The sequence below is a fragment of the Micropterus salmoides genome, unplaced genomic scaffold (assembly GCF_014851395.1).
Source record: "Micropterus salmoides isolate LMB-PRFRI ecotype aquatic unplaced genomic scaffold, ASM1485139v1 Ms_hic_scaffold_5, whole genome shotgun sequence".
Taxonomy (NCBI): Eukaryota; Metazoa; Chordata; class Actinopteri; order Centrarchiformes; family Centrarchidae; genus Micropterus; species Micropterus salmoides.
Window position 1 is genome coordinate 15,434,628 of NW_024044237.1, and position 23,123 is coordinate 15,457,750.

Below are 23,123 nucleotides of genomic sequence, written 5' to 3' on the forward strand. Positions count from 1 at the left end.
TTCACTTCCTAAATTACACCAGTTTTGCATGGGGTTGGTTGATGGGCTGGTGATTGTGGGAACAACGAACGGCAATCTCTAAAGTCAAAAAAACTGCCAGCAAATATGAAGGCATAGGTTTCAAGGAGAATCAGTAAGATGTCTGAGCTGTAGGTGGGCGATGGGGCAGTGATAAGACACATGCTTTTGGTTCAATTCCCCACTGTGACACATCCACTAATGTGTCCCTGAGCAAGACACGTAACCCCTAGTTGCTCCAGACATACACTCTGATATAGCAATTGTAAGTCGCTTTGGATAAAAGTGTCAGCTAAATGCCTGATAATGATAATAATAATACTGACCCAGGGAAACATACATTGAATTTTGACCTAGAGGGTAAAAAAACATTGCTGAGAACAAAAAAAAAACTTTGGAAGGTCTCCTTAATGTGTCATATTATGAGACTATTGAGATGGGGAACATATATACGCTCCCATATTGATCTATATGGGGCAACCACTCGGTTAACCAAGGTAGCTTTTGCATGGTCAAACAAACACAGGATTTTCACCCAGGAAAACACAGGAGTTGTTTGTGTCCTGTGTGAAACCAAAAGTCAAAATTGACTAATTAAAAGTTTTAAGAGGATTAGTGAATGGTGAGTCCATGTAAATCTAAATGTACCAAAGGTCACAGTAAGGTCCACTATGAATAAATACAATTCTAACCCATTTATTAGCTTTTTTTGCACACTTACAATCAAGGATTAGTCAAATATCCATTGGCATTATATACTCTAGCTACACAACATCATCTATCCAACACATAATGACAACATGGACAAAAAGTTTTACAATGGCAAACAGATCTAGGCAGTGCTTTCCTCATTTAAGTTAGTCCCAGTTATCAACACACCACTTTTACCCATCACACAAAACAGTGAAATAAAAGTTTGTTTGATATTGCATAATTATACTAAGGGTGAAATGACATGCAGTGCCGTTATCAAAGCCTACTATAAGTATATGTGTTTTCCGTGGAGTAGTAGTGATATTCCATTGCTAAATCACAGCTCCATCTGGGTACATCCATTAAAAAAAACTGCTATTGTGGGCAATTGCACATACAGTATGTGATAGGTTGATGAATTGAAATGATGTTGCCCCTGAGGTTGCTTTGTTGCTTCAACTAGTGATATAGTAGCTTTTAGTACACCTGTCTTCCGGCTCTCTGAAGTGAGAACAGGGTTAGTGGTGTAAGCCCCAACAGGAGTAACCTGATTTACACATGTGCATATCATACACAACACTGTGCATACTGTACAAATCAAGGACTCACACTGCCTTGTACTTTGTGTGCTCCGCTAGTCATGCTGGCGGTGAAGTGGCCATAGTTTTTTTTTCCTAATACAGAATGTGTCGTGGAAGGTGCAGTCTATTGCCGTCTATATGCAGTTAAAACTCTTTATGGTGACATGATACTGCAGCTCTCCTTCTCTTTCTCCTGTCTTCTTTACACTCATATTTAGAGACGGTACTTTCTCAGGAGCTCTGATTGCCACATGTACTTCCTTTCCGGAAAGTGATCAGGAATCCTAATGCGGCGGAAGTCCTGGATGCATTTCTCCATCTCCTGCTCTGGAGTCAGCTTCTCCTTGTTCGCTTTCCTCTTTGCGGCCTCTCTTTCTCGGACCCCGAAGGTTCTCACGCGGAGCATGTCAGTCTTGCGGCGCATCTCTGCCTGCTGCAGCATGTGCACTGGTCCTTTAGGCATGGGACGGTCCAGTGTCTGGATGTTGGACTGGTGTCTCACGGGGCCACAGATCACGGTTCCTTGAGGGGAACTGGCCTCTGACTGGGTCTCAGAACAGGAAGTGGAGAGCTCGTTGAAGGACGTGCCGCTCTCTCCCTCACGCTCACTTTTGTGGCTCTTGCAGCAGCAGTCACAGTGAGAGGACAACCACCTTGAGGGCCCACCTAGAAAACACACACACACACACACACACACACACATGCACACGCACACGCATACACACACAAAGTATTTGTCAGTTGTTTTGACCATATGCAGTAAATTTTCTGTTGCAGCAAGACTATCTTTGTGCAGACCCGCACTTTAAACTAAAGCGACCGCTATCTGTATGGTGACAGATTCAAGCTGTAATCAAAAGAAACAAGCTGAACAAATGCCTACACAGCAGTTTCAATGTCATACAAATATCTTTACATGACTATCAGATGAGTGTGTGGGTATTTAGGGGGGTAAAGATGTAAGAACATGCAAGTAATTGGCTTTGACATTTAATTGCTGACCTCAAAGACCTGGTGGGCTGTCCATATTGCTTCTTCTGATAAGGAGAACCCCAGAGCTCAGTTCAGCACATCTCCCTAAAAGATCTTTCCCATTTCCCAAGGCAAGGCTGGTCTGTGAGCCAAAGCAATCTGCTTAGCAGTCAAAGTTTCTTATTAGAACTGTAACCTGACTGCCTTGTATTAACAAGGTGCTTTATTATTTTTGTGTTTTCAGATCACTCAGTCAAATAAGTCGGCAAGGTGCTTTCTACCTTTAGGGAGGCAACAAGGTAGAAAAAGCAGGTAAACACAAAGTATAATTTATCTTGGTAACAGAACCGGGTCGACGAATAGTGGAATATATGTACCTGCAGGTGTCCTGACCTGCTGTCATAAAGTTTGGATGAGAAGTGAACCAGGTAGAGGATTTTTGCAGACTTTTCCTCCTTTACCTACTTCTTATATCATCTCACATCCTCCTACACTGATAATTATGAACCAGAAATACTGTACTGTACTGCCTGCTCGCTTGTCAAATGTTCAAGTAAAGACAGTAAACACTGCAACTGTCTTTCATTTCCAAAAATATCCCTGAACTATGGTCTCATTTAGCTCTACTAACAGGTAGAAATGTGCTGAAAACTGCTGTACTCAATGTAATATAAACAACAGTGTATAAGAAATAAAACTAATGCACACAGACTAAAAACCTCTTAATGGCTTTTTCCAATGTGATGATACAGACTCAATAGCAATGATATCTCAGATGGAGCCATAATTTGTCCATTACCTCCTTCCAGTGCATGCACCAATTTATACTGAACATAGTTCAAGGGAGATTTTAACCTCTCTGCGCACGTTGTAATAATGACCTTATCTCTAGTGCGATGATTGCATTGAGCTGATAGTGAGAGAGTCACTAACAGCTTTTTAATGGCTAATCCATGAGGCCAATCAGCGCACCAATTTCCCCCCACAGAAAATGAATCTAGCAGAATCCGGCAGACGGGCAGCACCAGGCAAATGGACGCAGACGCTTTAGCGAGAAGGATCAAGAGGAGGGAGACCAAACATTGTTTCTAAATGGATGCATGCTGTGGTCCAGAGAGGCAAACCAGTTTAGGAAACTAGCCAACACCCAATAATAGCATCATAAAATTTTCAGGCCATGCAGGAGAATGAATTGAAATAAAGCCACTGACAGACTGAGGAGCACCTGTGCTTGCATTCTGTTTTATGTAACAATTTGGACAAGGAAATGGCTGTTGCCATATAGCCTATAATGCAAAAACAACCACAGATTGTTTTTGATAAACTTGTGTAGTGTCAAGCTTTGATGTCGCCTTCAGAGCCAAGACAGGAAACACATCATTCTGGGGTACATTAAACAAGTGGGTGTGTAAAATAGACTTTGGTATCTTTTCAGGGAAGCCATTGATCGCAATGAGTTTTTCTCAGATCTATACAGCCCATCTAAGAGATCATATTCCAACATTGAAACACTGGGTCTAGTCCACAGACCAGACTCAGTCAGTATCATGCTGTCCACTTCTCATAAATAACACAGAGAGAGGGAGTCGAGTTCTGCGCTGAGGCATGCAGGGGTGTCACACGGGCTGTCCTCAAACTCCTCTCCATCTCTAACGAAAGCAGGGATGTTTGTCCTGAGAAAGGTCAGAGCTTATGGAAATTCAAATGCCTCGATATTAGATTGAAATGACACGTTTTTACCCATTGTCAGGTTTTAAATGGCAGAAGAGTAGGACATGATGGGCACTAAAGGCAGAAGGCTCTCTGACAAACTCAAATTCAAATGTCAGTGGTTTTCTTGCCAGACATTAGTGTGTTTGTTTTTATCTGTGCCTCTAAAGTGACTCATCAAGGGTGTCTGGTGATTATTCCTCTAATGGCAGAGCAGCTCTGTGCTTCAGTCGTGTAGCCTAATCTGAGAGACACTGGGCATGATCATAAAAAGGAGCAAGAAAGATTCATCACTCAGCAATTTCATGTTGTTTTTGCACATAACCAGGAGGCCATAACGCAATTTATTTCAGATTTGGACTTGAGTGACCCAAAGCTGTCTGCTTTTCAAATTTGAGTCTCAGAAGTGAACTGAGCCCCCAATCTAAATAAAAGAAAATAAGTTTTGAACACAAAACAGCATTTTACATCCAAGCTGCCAGAGTCAGACAAAAAAAACCCCACTTAACTTTTGAATTTCTGAAATAAACATACTTGCTTTTTTTTATGGTGGGGGGGAGGGGGCAAACATAACAAAATCCTGTGAGACTGAGTGGTGTGAATCATCTTCAAATGCTTCAGTTGCCGCTTGGTTTTAGGACAAAAATATTCTCTGGCCAAGACTTTGGTTGTGGAACAAACAAGGAGAAAAAGGAACTGAGTATCAGCGCTGGTTAGCTTGGTGAAAATAAGCTATATGTATTAGGGGTAATATTGCCTGAGATGTTAAATATGCATATTCATTCAGCCAACCAGGGAGTTAAGCTCATATGAATGGAGACGCTCTGATCTTAGACACAGTCTTACATTCTCCAGCTCCGATACCCAGTTACACAAATATTTTTTTACTCTGCCACTGCCTCGGGAAGAGTGTAGTTTACATGCTTGTTAGCTCACAAATTAGGCCAGCGTGTCCTTGCAGCAGAAAAAAGGCTTGTCTTGCAAAGGCAGTGACTGTCCTTACAGGGCAAGGGAAATCCATTTTCCAGATAGCCCTATTTGCTGCAAAAGTATCACTTCAGCAGTTTGTGTCCAGTCTAACTGACTGCTACAGCCATCTTCTTGCCAGGTACAATAATGTCTGTAATGTCTGCATGCACTTGAATTTGTCAATATTAATTACCTCCACATAGCCAGCCTACTCTGCCGAAACAATCCTCATCAGCAGCAGTGATTAGAAAGAGCTGAAGAGGAAACGCCAGAGCAACCCATGGAGCCACAGCAAGCTTTACTTGACCTAAAGCAAGGACACTCTTACTGTCTCATAGAGCCATTACTGGCCTGGCTCAAATGATCTGTTTTCCATGAGGAGAGTGACAGCTTCCCTGGCTGATTGTTAATGACAAGAGGGGGCTGTCTCCTCCCAGAGTCAGAGGGTAGCAGCCCGCTGAGTGTCTGCCTGACAAAGAGATGAACAAGCAAATGCAGACAGATTGAAATGTCTATATCAGACTCTCCCTGTAGCCCTGTCCCCTGACCCAGAGCCACACCCCTCCACTGCACAAGCACTGATGAGGGGGGGGGGGGGCAAAAAGGTGTCCTGAGTTTCCACAGAGCTCCTGTCATCACCTAAATGTTGCCTCAGGAAGCTGGAGGAAAGAGAGGGGGCGGTTCTGGTGCCTTACCCTGTCAAGTAGGTGATATTCAAAGAGCGGCATCCACAGAAAGTGCATATAACACCTCTTTGAATTTCCCACACATTAACTGACGATGCAACAATCCTTCAGGACAAACTTCACCACAGTAGACCCCCCAAACATGCTTTCATTTGCTCTGTACACAAGCTACCTTGAGAACCAAGCCAAAACAATCACTACCTTACAATGCTGACAATCCTGCGCACCAACACACCAGATCCTCTGCCTTCAGAAAACTCTCAGCCCTGTCCACAATGTGAGTTCCACCATCCCAGAAGCCATTACGTGTCTCTAGAGGGATCATTAAGGTGTACGATGTCAGACAGTGAGAGTTTTATACCTGTTCTCCAACAGCTACTGACATAGGAGAACTAGGGACAAAAAGTAGACAGTTGTTAAATTATGGCTGAAAAATGCTATCAACTAGGTTCTAGGTGTGTGGTCTCATAAAGGAACATATTGGAGGTTTGGGTGGGTAATCCATTCAAGTCTATATTTAGTCTTTATACTTGTCAAAACTGCATTATCATTCACCTTGGTAATGAAGTTACTAGCAAGGACTATTTTGAAAATTCTCCTTGTGGGTGCGTTCAAGGACACTCCCCACATCTGTCATTTGTGAGTCAGCAGTCACACAGTATATTGTTGGAAAATCAAACGCAGAAGACAATCGACAAACAAGAACGGACGGTGTGAGAGGGTTTTGTGTGAATTTGCTAATTCCATGCATGACATAGGGTTAATATTTAGCAATTTTGGGAATGTTATAATCCTCCCAACCCTTGCTTGAGTTATTGTGCAAAAAAAAGAAAAGATAACGAAATGTTCATTTGAAAGATTGTCTATTTTATGCATGTTGTAAAGTATGTCTCTGCAAGTTCATTTTATTAGTGTACTGAGATGAAATGGAAACTAATGGCTGCATAGTAATCAATATAAAAGCTTGCGATAAGATTTTGAAAAGAATCAGCTGTGATGTGAAGAATACTATTTGTAGTCAATGATCTAAATCATGAAAAACCACGAGCAGGGTCCTTCAAAATTCAGTGCACATTGCTTCAAAGAATGACTGATTTCAAAAAAGATACAGTATATTCCTTTTGCATCTGCATCTTTTCAATGAGCTCAGATTTCCTCCCAAGGTGAGCCAGATTGTCTGATGCAGCGCACAAGGTTCTGAAAGTACTGTGAGAAAAAAATTACACAAGCTCAGGGACGGCCCAATCTCTGCCTCCATTACACCCAAGCAATTGATTACTCCAATGAACCCAATCCACCTCCCAAAAAAGCAGGTTATAATGTTATTTTGTCCATGAAGACAGCTCATTTTCATCTATGAAATGACTGAAAGAACATTTCCCTGTTTTAGAGCATGGGTTGCATTTTAAATTGGCTTTAAAATAGGTGAGCGTTTATGTTTCCAAATTACCCTCCGTCCTAGATGACTGGAGATGAGGAAATATTTTGGGATCACAGATTGCTTTTTAATTAGCCCACACTCTCCTCTTTCCCCAGAGATTATTAGCAATAAGGAGACTGGTCCCAAATGCAAACTGGAAGGTAAGAAATGTTAATCACTACAGCAATACTGTTGTCACTGCCAATTGAAAAAACCTAAATGTCATCATGTTCAACGACCTACATTTCTACTTGACCAGTAACCTGATCATCGACCCACAGAAACCCATTTAAAAAAATGGAAAACAATGCTCATGATAAGTAACACTTTTGACTTACTTTGTAATAATTTAGACTTTTTATCTCACAATTTAAATGTTTTATCTCAGAATTTTGACCTATGTCTCAAAATGTTGACATGTGACTTTTCAATCTCATACTTTTAATTTTTTTATCCCAAAATTGTTCTTTCATAATTCAGATTTTTAATCTATAATTAAAACGTTTGACTTACCATAAGCATGATGAAGCAAGATGAATAATGTTTCATCTATTTGTAGACTTCCATACCTACATCTTTTGAATGCAATACCATGCAAGATGCTGCAACCAGCCAATCCTCTGGATTTTTTGGACCATCCCACTCTAATGTGTGCAGGTTATCAGTTTTGATATATTTCTCTCTGGCTCAATTGTTTATTCAAAGGGTGAACAAGTCACACCCGGTCAAATGCAAATTATTCATCATGGCCATCAGGTGCAAAAACTCTTGTTCATGATGAATGCTCAGACACTGCGGCCTCCAGAGGAGAGTGCCCTTTTTCCTGAAAGATTCATTTGTTAGTTAGTCAGCGAAGAAACCAACAGCATAAATCGTACTGAACAGGAGTGGATGACAATAAGTGAGAGTGGAGTGTCTTAACTCTATGAGGGAACTAGTTTCCTGACTGTTGCAGTAATATACCACGCAGTAAAATGATGAATATCTACTGTGGGCATTTTGGAAAATGGAATCCAAAGTAATACTCACGAGTCAGTGGAGCCTGTAGAAAACAACTGACGCATTTAACAAGAAGAGCAGCATGGATGACGTTAAGGAACTGACAGGCAGGAAGAAAGTCTCTCAACTTGTTTTCTGTGCTGGATTGCTCTTTTTACACTCAAACCCAGCATCCCTGTTTCACTCCATATGAGCCAGTGATTGGATGCAAGGGGGGGTAAAAAGAAATGCTCTGCTGAAAACAACAATAAATCTGTTTCGTGCCCACCCTAAAGGTGCACTTGTCGACATGCATTCTTAGTTTAGGACTACCTGCCCTAGGCCAGCCAGTGTCCCACATTCAGAATCAGGTTACAGTATTAGTTTTGAAAGTGGATGTGGGCCACTGTGCTGCTGTGGAGCAAGGGATCTCACGCCTGTCTGCCTTTGATGTGTCCATCCATCATCCTGACTAGGCCTCTGTCTCCTAATGCTCGCTGTATATATGTGCGTGTTTCTCGTGTGTCTCTCACTGTCACCTTGTCGCCTCTCTCTTAATGAAAACCTAGTCTCTCCCTCGTCTTCTGTGCTATACCACCAAAAATATTTTCCCTCTCCGCTCCCTTAGACTCAGTGAACTTTCCTGTCTGATACTTGCTTTAATCTATTTTTTGCTCCTCGCTCCCTCTCCCTTCTTTCTGCCTCAGTTCTTTCTCCCCATGGCCAGGTCTCATGCAACTTTTACTCCCTCGTCCCTCCTGCTCAGCCGCTCTCTCATCCATCTGCTCGCCTCCCTCTTCTTCCCTTCCATTCGGCTCGCTTCCTTAATTGCTTTCCTCTCTGTGCTCTTCTTACTCTGCATCTCCTTTCCTGCTGTACTTACTGCAGTCTCTCCCCTGTCTCTTCCCATGTTCTCATCTTATCCTTTGTCCTGGGGCATAGTCTGTTAATGGGGAAGGGGGTTAACACCTACACCATATGCTGTACTCCAGAAAGTTGAATGACTCAGGAAAATCCTATCTGGCTGGGTGTTCATGTGGGTCAGGGCAGACCCCTCTGTTATAATTAGCCTGTATTAACAACACTATTGGTAAATCATTAGCAAACCATATGTCTTCCTCAGCTCTTCACCTCCAACCTTGACCCACCAACTGGGGTTTCTTCTGCTCTTCCAAAGGGGGGCATTCAGTACTTTTTAATCGGCCATATGGTCCAGCTCCTCCCTCTGCAAAGAGTGGAATGAACCATATTTGCAGCTAATTAAGTGATTTGCTGACGAGCAAACTTTCTCTTCAAGTAAAAAGCAAAGCATTCCAGAGAATGTAGCAGCATTTATGTGAAACGTTGCTGCCTACTTGCGCTATATTATTCATAACCCTTCAAAATCTGAGCGATAGCTCCTGTTTACGCATGACGCATGTGTACTTGAAGCATAGCAGCACTGTGACTCAACTCCCCTGTGGCCCGTGGGCTAGTTTGCCTCATATCTCGGACCCAAAAGAGAAGGTTCAAGTCAGCCATCGCAAGGGATGCAAAGATTCAAGAAGCATGTGATGTAACCCGACCATGCCTCCTGGTGGTGTGAGCTAACACACACCAGCTTCTGCAGATCACCTCTAAATCTAAACCATTAGAAACTAATTACATTAGGTTTCTTATGTAATTCTCTGTGTACCAACTTTTTATACTATTTAATAAGAAAAAAAGCCTCTCTCATGGATGCCATGCAATACCTCACTGATTTAACCTGGATGTGGTTATATGGAGGGAGGAGGGGCGCTTGCCATTTTCTAGTTTACTTTGGGTGCTGTTTGCATTTTACATTCTTCTGTATGTCAAGGCCACCCGTTTATGTCACATTATTTCTGAAAGAGTAGGAATAAATCTTCACTCACGATAGAAGATGTACTGTGCGTAATTGGACCAGACCCTGTCATCCGCGTAATGACCGATGGAGGACGCGGTCAGGGACGAATTGCAGGCCACAATGTGAAAGCCACTCTCTGACAGCATGTCAAAAGCTCTCTCCAGGTGCTTGAACTTGAGGTAAAACCTGCAGGTGTAACGGTCGGGTGGTCTGTCCGAATCCCTATTCTCATTCAGGGCGTCTCCAAATACCTCTTTCGCCAAGCCAATCCTACTGCTGATGAAGATCCTCGGGAACTTTTTCGCCTTGGCATCAGTTTGACTTGGTCTGCCTGCCCCGGCGCAAACGCCTTTAAAAGCGACCGTGATGTAGCCATACCTCCTGTCCAAGGAGAAAGAGGGGTAAAACATCTGGTCGCTGCCCACGACGCATCATCGAAATCACTGTGGTACAAGTCCTCTGGAACTAGTTTTGAATCATCGGATGACAAAAGTTTGGCCAATTCTGGCAGCTGGAAGTATTCCGCCTCTCTTTTCAACCTTCCCCTCTCGGGGAAGTGGTCAGGGAGGACAACTTGCTTGTCTCTAAGGTAATCCAATACATACCGAAACAGAAAGCCATCTCTGTCAATAAAATAACGCCCTCTAAGGTCTCGGGACAAGTCATTTGAAGACCCCCTCTTGTTAGAGAACAGCTTCCCAAGCAAAGAATTTGGAAAGCTTGTCAAGGTGGCATGGCGAGTGTAATACACCTGACCACCCACGTTTAGCTCAATAACGTCCGACGGAGGGTTTTGCACTGAGCCTTGCTCTTTTGTAGGTTGCGTTTTGCAATTTTCGCTCAGTGCCATTTTTTCCAGATCTTGCACGAAATCTGAGTCTCGGAGCGCAAACGTCCCAGAAGTTCAGGGTGTGGGATGTAGATACATTGTGTTGGTGCACTCAGACCCAAAGCATAGTCTTGATTCACGCTGCAGTCCTTGCATCCAGTGTCAAACAACCCCAAGGTGTGCCTACAGCTGATCACTTAACCCTCTGCGTAAATGTGCCTGCCCACGATGCATCCCTTTTTTTTTTAACAGAATCGATTTTCATAACCAGTGAGGGCATCATGTTACACGCATCCACTGCGTTGGGTCATTGCTGTGACTTCAAAGAAATACAATCCTCACTTCACTCTGAAATTTCCCAGCAACAAAAAAAGTAAAAACATTTCTTGGCTCAAGTTTTTGTGGAAAGGTTCACCGTTTAGCGTCTGGCTTCTAGTTCAGTCCAAAGATAAATTGAAGAATGCGCGTGTATCCCATCATTCTGCTACTAAGCCTCACTCCTGACAAATGGGATGCTGTAAGATGCTCACAGAGGGGAGGATTGAAGCGGGACTCCCGTGCGCACCCATCTCCAAACTGCTGAGTGCGGAAGCGTTTGGTCGGGCAGAAGGTTTAAGATAATGTTGCTCCAAGCTGTGCACGAGAGAGAGAGAAAAAAAACTCGTCCCATGAAGTAATGTCTTACATCATCTTAAAGGAAAATGACATTTGCAGACGATCGACATAACGCGGACTGATGTGGATGCATCTGTGCAGTTTTTCATGAAATTCTGATCTAGCCACGGGCGACGTGCAGCTGGCGGAGAGGATTCAGGTCTAATACAGTTTTAACATCCAGCGTTGCGGATTTTAATCCCTTCTTCTGAGTCTTCACTGAGGCTTTCGCATTTACATTTAACGGTTTTAGCTGACGCGCTTATCCCGAGAGACGGGTGAGGGGTTAGGCCCCGTGCATGTGTCTTGCTCATCGACAGTGACAGCGAGTGAATAGAGCTGGTGAAACTACTATTTGACTCATTTTTCCACCCAACTGCCCATAATGGCTCAAACATTAAATGAAATGAGCTTAAATCAAAATGACAGTTGAACTTTGCCCCATCAGATGGAACCTCCAGGCCACAGAATCACTTCTCTCACGCAGAACACTGTGACTTAATATGAAAATTGATCCCTTCCTCATCGTGTAAACATAATGCATCAATATGAGCTCCATTTTGGTATCAAATTCCCCCCATAAAGTGCATGTTCCTTGCGGTTTTCCCAGCTATTCTGTGTAGAGGAGACTCAGGAAGATGAACCCACATTACTGAGTCATTTTATTCTGGATTATAGTAGCAGGAGGACAGGGGTTTGGGACTTGTTTGTTATTGCTCAGGGCCTGCTCAGTGAATTTGTCATAGAGCCATCAGTATACTCCACAGTGAAGCCAAGTAGTGTAGGGCGGAAAATCCAGTTTGGAGGAAGTGAGATGCAAGGCTGAATTTAAGGCTTGACAATGCATGTCATCATCCATATATGTAGTTATATATAGGTCACAAGCTAGTGTTGTATGTAAGGTACACCACAAAGGACAGGCCTACATGTGGACGTTAACCTGCATTTAAAGCTGTATATCGTGTAAATCTGGGAGAGCGAAGGTGATAGATTTTTATACTTATGGAGCTGTTTGTGAAGTATCAGGTCCCTTATTTCCACTGCCCACATCACATGGAGCCACCAGAAGCACTGACACAGGTCTGGGTTTCGGACTGTTTTGTACCTCGCGTTTGCTTTTTAGCGTGTTTGTTTTTTTTGTATGTGTTTTTTGAAGCCACGTTGCAATAAGCCAGAAGCTTTTATTGCTGCAGTGCTGAGAGAAGGCGTTGATGATGGGAGAGCACCCTTGACTCGTGGTTTTGAGGAGGCAGCGGTCACGCTTTACCCTGTTAATTCAGAGTATATTGTGCTGGAGAGGGGTTGCTAAGCAGCCACAGGGGACTGAGTAGGATTCAAACAGTGGGGATTTAGAGCTACAGTGAGCAAACCACTGTTTTGGTGATGTGAGGCTTCTCTGCTTACAATATACATAATTTTGTGGATTGTGTGATTAACGGTGGAGCTAATATCAGTAGATGGTGATAATCTAGATTATTCTATGAGGATATGTCTTGTGTGTGTGTGTGTGTGTGTGTGTGTGTGTGTGTGTGTGTGTGTGCGCGCGTGTGTGTGTGTGTGTGTGTGTGTGTGTGTGTGTGTGTGTGTGGGACTTGTATAACAGTAAGACTTGGAGTTTCATTCCCTGCCCCTCTGCTTAGGGATGATTCTCTTCGCATATGTGCAATAAACCCTGTTTCTTATTCATCTCACTCATCCTCCCATTAGAGCCAATTTCCCTACCTCCTGTCTTCACTTTATTTCCTGTTCATGCACTACTCCCAGGTTAGATTCTATCTTTTGGAAGGGGTTGAATATCATGCAACTTCAGCATGAATAATGTAACACAATATGGGTCCCAGCTGAGTGTGGAGTGCGGACAACTGTGCTGTAACATTAAATTGATAAACGTGGGTTTTGAAAGCTTTTGCTTTATAATATGTGGTCTGGGCAAAAATATTAAGAAATTTAAGGTAGATTAGGTTGTGTTGCATGTCAAATGAGAAATGGTTTGAAATTTCTAATTTAAAAATCCCACCAAACGTGTGATTTATAATGAAATGTTCATTGATACATTTTACAAACAAGCTAGAGAATTTGCTGTCCTAGAAAATATTAAATGTAGGCCTACTGTTGTACTGCCCTGAAAGCAACAAATAATACAGGCCCAAACCTCTCTGCAGACTAGAGTTATTATCCCTATGCAGGCAGTAATAGCCTGCCTTACCATATTTCCTTTTCTCCCAGGCACTTTCCAGCCACTCATATTTCCAGATGAAAGAGGCAGTAGTGTGTACTGGCATGTCTCGAGAAACAAAATGTTTTTTGCGGAAGTAAGACATGTTGCTTCACATCTTTGAAAATTCACGTATAGATAGTTTCCTTCCAACAGGAAGGTGAAATGGTCACCCATTACAGCTTACCGATTAATAATCATCCAATAGGGGTTTATTGTTTACTGATGCAGCTATTGTCCTTTGTAAATGTAACTGGTAAGCATTCATATTACTTATTGTATATGATCAATAGTTTGCACAAACTAAGAAAGCCCTAACAAGCGTATTGTTTTGTTTAACAATATTTTTTAAGTGAAGATTAATGTTAAACATCACACTGCACAGACTGCATGTTATTTATACCAACTGCCATTGTCTCCCATCCTGACTGAGACACTACAGGCTACAGACCAGTGTAGCAAGGAGCAAAATGCTTCAGTTTACTGTAGGATAAAAAGACAAGTTCTAATCTACATATAAACACTAGATTGAAGTGTTAGCTAAAATGTTCTTGCATCCATATTTACACCCAACAACCAGTTGCATCAGATTTGAACAATAATCTTGTGATTTAATCATAATTTATTAGCCTTTTTGACATGGCAGCTATATAGCATAGGCTAGTTTTCTTCAGTCAGTTATCAGTGCATTTTGGATGACTACAATGTCCATTCATAATTGTCTCTCGCAGTCTCTGCCTCAGATGTCTTTCTGCCTGTCAGAAGATCCGTTAACAGCTGCAAGACAGTGGAGCCCCCACACCAGCAGATGAACAATCATATGAGACAAATGCTTATGTGCTAAGATAGCATTACTAAATTGCACTGAAATACATGGTTATTTGCCAAGGAAATGTGAACATGTATCATACCATAATTTATTGGTTATTATTTGGATAAGAAATTGTCCTCAGATTTTATTTGAAGAGATTATTTGTATATAGACGTTGTATGTTGGTCATTATTGCTTTATATATTTATATAGGGTTTTTTCACCCATTTGCAAGTACATAAGACTGGCAGACGAGCTGAATGGTTTCTACTGTAGGTTTGAAAAGCCCAGAGTCACACCTCTCCCCCACTCCAACGCCATCTTCAAATAGTCACCTTCCCCCTCTGACCTCTCACCCGCACTCAAGATCTGTGAAGAGGATGTGAGCCACCTCTTCCAAAGGCAGAAGATCAGGAAGGCTCCTGGACCTGACGGTGTCTCACCATCGTGCCTGAAAATCTGTGCGGACCAGCTGGCCCCCATCTTCACTCAGATCTTTAACAAATCACTGGAGCTGTGTGAAGTTCCCTCCTGCTTCAAATACTCAGTCATCCCGGTCATCCTGCAACACCTCGACTCTCTAGGGACATATGCTAGGATCCTGTTCGTGGACTTCAGCTCGGCGTTCAACACCATCATCCCGGACATCCTCAGCACCAAACTCACCCAGCTCACTGTGCCAACCTCCAACCTCCAGGAGTCAGCAGATGAGGCTGGGAAACATCACATCCAGCACCCGGACTATCAGCACTGGCGCCCCCCAGGGGTGTGTGCTCTCCCCACTGCTCTTCTCCCTCTACACCAACGACTGCACCTCAGGGGACCCATCTGTCAAACTCCTGAAGTTCGCTGATCCGGTCCCTCGTCCGGGACCGGATGAGTCGGCCTACAGACGGGAGGTTGATCAGCTGGCTCTCTGGTGCGGTCAGATCAACATGGAGCTTAACACGCTCAAAACTGTGGAGATGACCGTGGACTTCAGAGGAGCCCCCCCACTCTGCCCCCCATCACCACACTCAACAGTCCTGTGTCTGCTGTGGAATCCTTCAGGTTTCTGGGTTCCACCATATCCCAGGACCTTAAGTGGGAGCCCAACACTGACACCATGATCAAGAAGGCCCAGCAGAGGATGTACTTCCTGCATCAGCTCAATAAGCTCAACCTGCCTAAGGAGCTGCTGATCCACTTCTACACAGCCATCATCCAGTCTGTCCTCTGTACCTCCATCACTGTCTGGTTTGGATCTGCCACCAAAAAGGACAGGACAGACTACAACGTACAGTCAGGACTGCAGAAAAAATAATCGGTGCCAACCTGCCCTCCATTCGGGACTTTACATTTCCAGAGTCAGGAAACAGGCAGGAAACATCACTGCAGATCCATCTCACCCGGACACAACCTGTTCCAGCTCCTCCCCTCTGGTAGGCGCTACAGAGCACTGTACGCCAAAACCAACAGACTCAGGAACAGTTTCTTCCCACAAACCATCACTGATGAACAGCTGATTTCTGACTCACAGTGTCAGGAACAATTCCTGTGCAATAACCCAGTAACTCTGCTCTAATCAGCACCTGTTTACTGGTTTCCACTTATTATTTATTTATTCACCATTCCTATTTCAGTGCTGCTCATACTATGTTCGTACTATGTCATATTGTATATACTGTATACCAATACACCTACCTCAGGTCATAAGGTCATAGGTCTTATTTTTTTTTTTTTTCCCAGCATCCTTTGCACTATGCTCCATCACACTGTGTACATGTGTACCTGTATCATATCCACCTTCAACATGTACATAATGAGAATAGTTTACTCTTGCATCCTTTGCACTCTGATTACTGCACTATTTGTCAATATGTCTATATTGTTTTGTTCATAGTGTGTATATTAGTGTTGTCTCTCTGTAGTTTGTGTCTGATTTTATTTTATTATTATTATAGTATTATTTTATTATTGTATAAGTAAGCACATCGTGAGCAATGTACAATCCTGAGTCAAATTCCTCGTATGTGTACACATACCTGGCAATAAAACTGATTCTGATTCTGATAAATCAGAAATACTTAATTGGTCCCCGAAGGGAAACTCTTACAATTGCTCACTTTCGTATCAAGATATTAATGAACAGAAATAATAGTAACAACGATATTAACTTTTGTTCTATGTTTACTTTTAGCTGCCTTTTTTTGTCGTTGTTTTTATCTTGAACTCCAAACATAACAAGCTGCAGTTACCGGGCGCGGCCAGCAGGTGGCGCTGCATGTCGTAAACAGTTTTGCCATGGGCCTGGCTTGCTCAGTTCTCCATTTTGTATGTTTTTCTTGAAAGGTTAGCGCCTACTTTCCTAATGGCTAGCTGCGAATCACCGTAGCTCAGCCAGTTCAACGCAGTTTGTGTGACAGTGTACAGCTGGGTCGAAGTAGAAGAGGGACCATTCATTAACACCCAGCTCGGTGTGTTTTTGTCGTTTTGATCAAGCCATGTATGTAGGATACGACGCGTGAGGAGTAACGTTAGCGTTAACTAACATTGAGTCAGTGTTGCGTGTTGTGGACTGCCACTTTCAACCAAAACAATGTTGACAGACGACCTGTGGACACTTAACAACAATCAGGCATTTCAAGGGTAAATATGAGCTTTTGTTTAGATCTGGCTTTGTATGTATTAGCTGAAGACAAACACAGCACCGTAGCACATTTACCCCCAAATGTGCCATAATGTTAGGGGCTATGTTGGCTAGCATGCTAACGTTGCTGTCAACGACATTCGACCGAAATGTGGGCACGTAGCTACATAGCATGCTAACATTTAGCAATAAGCCAATATTAGCATACGTGTTAGACTTGAGTAAAGTTCACGGCTCTCTGTTTTTGATTTGTGGTTGAATCTGTGCTATTTCTGTTTGCTTTACGTACAGTCGATATAACACGGACACGTTTTTATGCGCTCGTGTGAACATTTTGCTAATTAAATAACTAACTGCATTAGCTTACTTTAGCTTCGTTAGTTATCAAGGGCGCGCGAGGTTGCATGTATGGCAACTTTCCCCAACCGTATATTAATCTAAGGTTCGTTAGTTTGGAGCACGTTAGTTCGTCTGCATGTGCACAAAGTGAAACCTTTTTAAATTACTTTGCAGTGTAGCGGCACTGGTTTTAAATGACGTCTGACAATCGCCTTGAAATGTGTTTTAATGTTGTTGTTGTAGTGCACTCTAAAGTTATTTACGCCTGTCCGGTAACGCTCTCTGTCTGTTTCCCCCCTCCAATAAAAAGATGGATAATGGTGGAGTGAAGAAGATAACATACATAAGAGATGGCCATTTAAGCAAACTGGTCTACACTGAAAGCCCGGAGGAGGGAGGTCTACTGAAAGTGGCTCCTCACAGTGCAATGTCCATCACCTCTGCCACCTCTGTCGTTCTTCCATCCAACTCATTGATGCAGCCAGGGCAGGTGCCTATTAACGGACTAAGCAACAGCCCCCTTCCAGAGGAGCTCACCTCCACCTCTGTCACTGCCTTTGTAGGCCCCTTGTTGGAAGACCCAGAACCCAGGGGCCTGACCAAAGATCAGAGGCTTCAGCAGCAGTTACTCCAGACACAGACTTCCGCTACGTTTGAGCGTCAAACCTTGAGGGACAATTTGGCCCAGTTGGAGGCCAGTATAGCGGACATTACTCAGTCCTCCATGGATTCACTTATTGGGGGATCAGATCCCAACTTCTTTCCCATGAGAACAGAGGATTTCTCCATGGAAAAAGGAGACCAGGACCCCATTGACCTTGATCATGCCTTTGAGCACATTGAGAAAGATGTGGACGTGAACCAGAAATTGTTTAGTGACAACACTCTGGACCTGCTCCAAGATTTCGAGCTGACTGGGTCCCCCTCAGATTTCTATGTAGGGGATGATGCCTTCCTGTCTTCTCTGGCAGATGATTCAATGCTTGGGGATGTTAGCTCAGAAAAGGACATAAAGGCCGCCGTGGTTGAGGACATTAACCGTAGCGCAGCAGTCTCTGTTGCTCTCAATGGCAGTCCAGATCAGTCCATCTCCAGCGTATCCACAACTACCTCCTTAACCCCTACAACCACTTTGTCTGCATTGGTGAAGAAAGAAAAAGATGCTGGCTTCATTCAGCTCTGCACCCAAGGTGTGATCAAACAGGAGAAGATGTCTGCAGGTCAGAGTTATTGCCAAATGAGTGACAGGTCCTCCACAGACATGTCCAACTCTAACCCCATCTCCATCTGTGGGGTCAGCACTTCAGGAGGACAAAGCTTCCACTTTGGAGTCAACCCCAGCAGCAATGAAGCTCAGCAGCAGAAGGATCAGAAGCCAGTGTCCAGCCTGTATCTCCCATTAACACCCATTGGTGGGCCCTGGAACAGAGGCCCAGGTGTTGGGGACAACTTGGCGATGCACAGGCCCAGTGATGCTTTCTCAAGCTCTTCCTCTTACCCCACCAGCCTTGCCAGGTAAGAAATGTAGGCAGTAGTCAGCTGTGTAGTCTGACCTGACATTACGTTTAAGTCTTACTGACTTGTGGTGCTCCCAGTTATGTCTTATTTTATTCTCCTCTGCACCACCAGTCGTCTAATGTTCTTTGCTCAAAGACCAGAAGAGGAAGTCAAAAATTACCATCTAATTGACACCACACTATATAGTAATACAGTATAGAAAATATATCTTACTGTAGTTCAAATTATAATCAGGCTATTGCCTAAACTATAACCGTGAGCACTACACGCGGTTTCCATTGTAGTGTCCGGTCCTGGGCCGTCCAAATCCCATGCCAGGTAGCGATGTTTTCAGTCAGGATGCTTTCTATTGCTCCTCTGTCGAAAAAGACAAGAAACTTGGCACAGGAATTTGGCCTTCTTAACCTTCTTCCTCACTCTGAGGAGTGTATGTGTGCTACTGTACTGCTAGCAAGTTTGGGCATGATTTGGACAGCCATTGTTTAATTCAGTTTTTGAGCCACGGGGCATAGTTCACCTGAAAAATTACGCTTAATTGTCAACCAGAAGAGGTTTTTGACTCACTGATGTTTTCTAAAAGGGTAGATATTAATAAAAACTGCTGCCTGATTGTTTAATGCTGCTTTGTGGTTCATTTGTTTCTAACTGTTGGGAATCTTTGACAGTTCATGTAAGCTGAGCGCCATACACAAAGGATCAGAAATACACAAGGCTTCATATATCTCAGACCAATCTATTTTAGGAATGTCTTGGTTAACCCCTAATTTAAAGACATTACTTGGGCTTTAGTAACTTGTGGTTGCCGTTTGACGTGCCACTGACAAAATTATTAATCTGTGCTGAAAATAATTGGTAGTTTTTCAGCCCTACTTGTGTTATTTATAGTGCAACTGAGGCAGGCTCTGTTATCTGGTTTCACAAATGAAACACTAGCTGTTCTGGATAACCACTCTCATAAAGCTGGTTATTGAGTTTATGAGTGCCTACATATGAAGGAGTTAGGGTTTGTAACAAACAAATCAGCGGATAAAGTACATTTAATACTCATGGAAGTTATTGATCCCTACAGGAACATCGGGGCATTGCAGTTTCAAATGCTAGAGTAAATAAAAATATAGCATATAGTAAACACGATTTGCAGTGCTGCCATCAGTGCTCTGGGATACTTTCGCTTCACGTGTTTGTGGACAGCAGTTGGGCTGCAGTGAAGCTATTTCCAATTCACAGAGCTCACAGAGCAGCACATTGTTGAGCAGCACAGTTGAAGGCGTGGTCTTGTAGATGAAGCATTTCACGTGTGTTTTCTGGACAAAATGTGGTTTGGAGACCAGTCTGGTGACAGTCTTTGTCAGCTCGTGTCGTGTGTGATCCCCTGTTACCGATCAGTCGCCTAATGTGAACGCCACAATGACTTCAAGTTGGCAAGTTGTGTAGTCTGAACATGGCGATCTGCCTGCACGAGCCTTGAGCTGCACTGTCAGTATTGTGATACAGTAAATGCAGTACAATGAATATAAAACAGTATGCAGTAAATGTAATATAGTACTGATAAAAGCATCTATTGCTACTTGCTATTCTTTTAAAGTCCTTTTATAGCCACAGTGAAACGCACGGACTGCAAACATGACCCAAATCAGAACACACAACAAAGCCATAGCATCCATAAAAAGAAAACAATGTGCATCTGATATGATGGAAATAAAAATAGTTTTGTGGTGGGTAGCCGCATCTTTTATTGTTCTGTAGTTGAAACTTTAACATGAGTGGGGTAATTTTGTCCATTCGGTGGCGGCTGGGCCACTGAAGGGGCTCTACTCTACTCACTCACTCACACGGAGTGGAGCAGAGGAGAGACTGGTGAACTACTGGAGTTAACAACAACCCATTACGTTAAAGGACTACACGACCTTCAGCATCGGCCGATGGCTATGCTGTTCAGACTACACAACTTGCCATCTTGTGACATGATAGTTGAAGTCGCTGTGGCTACGTGACTGATCAGTGACGGTGTCACACACTACACGAGCTGACAGTGACTGTGTCACCCGGCGCTGGTCTCCAAACCACGTTTTGTCAAAAAAAATACACGGGGAAACGGGAAATGACATGCGAAACAGTCTGCTGTTTGTTATTATAAAGACAAAGAATATGTGTGAAAGAATGTATTAGCACATGCAGGTAGCGGGGATTGTATGAGCTACAGAGAGAGCTGGAGGGGGAGTAAAAAGTGTTAAGGTGAAAAAGTAGCTGCCTGCTCTGCCAGCTGCTGCTCTCATTGGCTGGATGTGGATGTCGAGTCGGCCGACTCCTCCAGATATTTGATATGATAGATAACTGGCTGGTGTCGGCGATGTGTCAGAAATGTGTCGGGGAGCCGTTTTGATGCGTCGTTCAGTGGTTCATACATAACGAGTGGCGGCCGCCAATCGATCTCTGATTTACCCCTGATCGCAGCCTGACGGTCGCCAAGCTCTCCGGCTGGCAGGTCAGGCTAAAAATCGTGTAGTGTGAACTAGGTTTTACGTAACGCTGAAATTCAACAGTGTTGTTCTGTTGGGAGATGTATGACATAAAACAACAATGTGGAAGAAAAGCAAAAATATTATGTAATGCGTTGATCTGTGAGTACAGGAAATGTCTGCTAGCCGTGGGTAGTAAAATGCCATAGGTATAATAATAAGCAAATAATGGTGACTAACAAGTTGTATCAGTTATAACCCCGCTGAACTTAACATGCAACAGCCTGGCTGAGAGCGAGTTTGGGCTTTTAGGGAGGGGCGAGAGCCACAGATTTAAGGGAAAGGAGTATGCTGGATCTGTAACGGACAACAACACAGGAGTATCATTGTGAAATGTAATGCTGTTCAATAATTGTTTAATCTCGATGCTTTTGTTATCATAATTGTTGGAAGCCAAAATCTGAATTTAAAAATAAAATTGTATTTATTGCACAATACTAGTTTGCCATGTTGGATACCATGCAAATGGAGAAAATTAAAATCAAGCCATTGTCCTGAGACAAAAATGTGTGGTTTAACCCCTAAGTTAGTTAGTTAACCAACTATAGCCTGCTTTGTGAGACAGGCTCATGGACTCAACAGGATGTGACTGCAGCAATAATCACCAAGATCTGGAGAAAGGATGTGCTGTTAAAAAAACAGGGGAATTCCACTTTCATCCAAGTCTGACATTGAGCCATTTTTCTCCCAGAATGGACAAGACTGAGCATTAGTATGTGTGTTAATGGTATTTGCCAGTTCCACTGTGTTTTCCTTCTCAATCAGAAGCATTTTTTTTTTTTTTTTATCTTAGTGTCTCTTACTTTTCGGTTTAACGGAAGTATCCACTGCATGCATGGCGGTTCATGAGGTCATGCAGATCTGTCCCAAAGGAGCAGCGGAGACCGTTCATTCAACAATAGGGATGAATGAAATGTGGCCTTTACAGAATGGTCAGACCTGTACAGTAAGAAGCAAATTCTGTACTATAGGAAAGTAAAAAAGCAGCTTGTTCCACTGACATATTCATGTGATTGTTAGTGTCTGTCGTGATTTCTTTCCAATAATATCAAGTCTCAGTATTTGGACTTCACACGGCCTCACAAAAGTGTCGTTTTTTCAGTTATTACTTTGTTGCCCTGTAGAGTTTTATGTGCTCAGCGGTGAACATGGCTTTGAGATCCAGTCGTGAAGTGGCTCTCTAGAAAGTGGTGTGACAGAGTCACAGCGTCTGACAGGGAGTGACCCGCTCAAAGACCTGCACGCAGAAGCATCACGCCAATGAGGGCACAGCTGTAGTTGTGTTTTTATTGTTTGTGGAAATGATGATTGGTACCATCTTCACGACTGTCTGACAATCGCCCTAATGCCTGGTGACAAAGGACAGATGGGGAGAGACACGAGATATATATCCTCTCCATTTCACATGTGGCTGTAATTGCTGTGTGTGTGTGTGTGTGTGTGTGTGTAAGCATGGGATTATGTTTGTGCATGTGGTGTGAGCCCAGATAACTCTGTGTGGATATTAGGTTATCTGTGTGTAAGCTTAGCACTCTAGTGAGAGAGTTTTTGTGCGGGGTGGCTGTGTCTGTTCACCTCAACCTTCGTGACATTTAGTGGCTTGAAATTAGCTGAACACTGGGCTGCGGCGTCTCTGTGGTATTCAGGCGGTTGGCATCAGGTCTCTATGTCCCTTAGCTTCTCACGCAATGGTGCTGCTGCTGCATCCTGTCGAG

At 43.2% G+C, this 23,123-nt stretch overlaps 1 protein-coding gene and 1 pseudogene across 2 annotated transcripts in view; one reads left to right on the forward strand and one right to left on the reverse strand.

The window, feature by feature from the left end:
• Window positions 1-698: 698 nt before the first annotated feature.
• Window positions 699-11,957, reverse strand: LOC119889026 (annotated as a pseudogene).
• A 4,767-nt stretch (window positions 11,958-16,724) lies between these two features.
• nr3c1 (nuclear receptor subfamily 3, group C, member 1 (glucocorticoid receptor)) overlaps window positions 16,725-23,123 on the forward strand; it is a 70,555-nt gene continuing 64,156 nt past the window's right edge. The window contains exons 1-2 of one of the 2 annotated variants that reach the window (XM_038699869.1): window positions 16,725-17,031; window positions 17,682-18,886. In XM_038699869.1, coding sequence (XP_038555797.1) covers window positions 17,682-18,886 — 1,205 coding nt within the window. In that variant the 5' untranslated portion in view covers window positions 16,725-17,031. The remainder of the gene's footprint in view (window positions 17,032-17,681; window positions 18,887-23,123) is intronic. The other variant, XM_038699870.1, reaches the window with a different exon arrangement.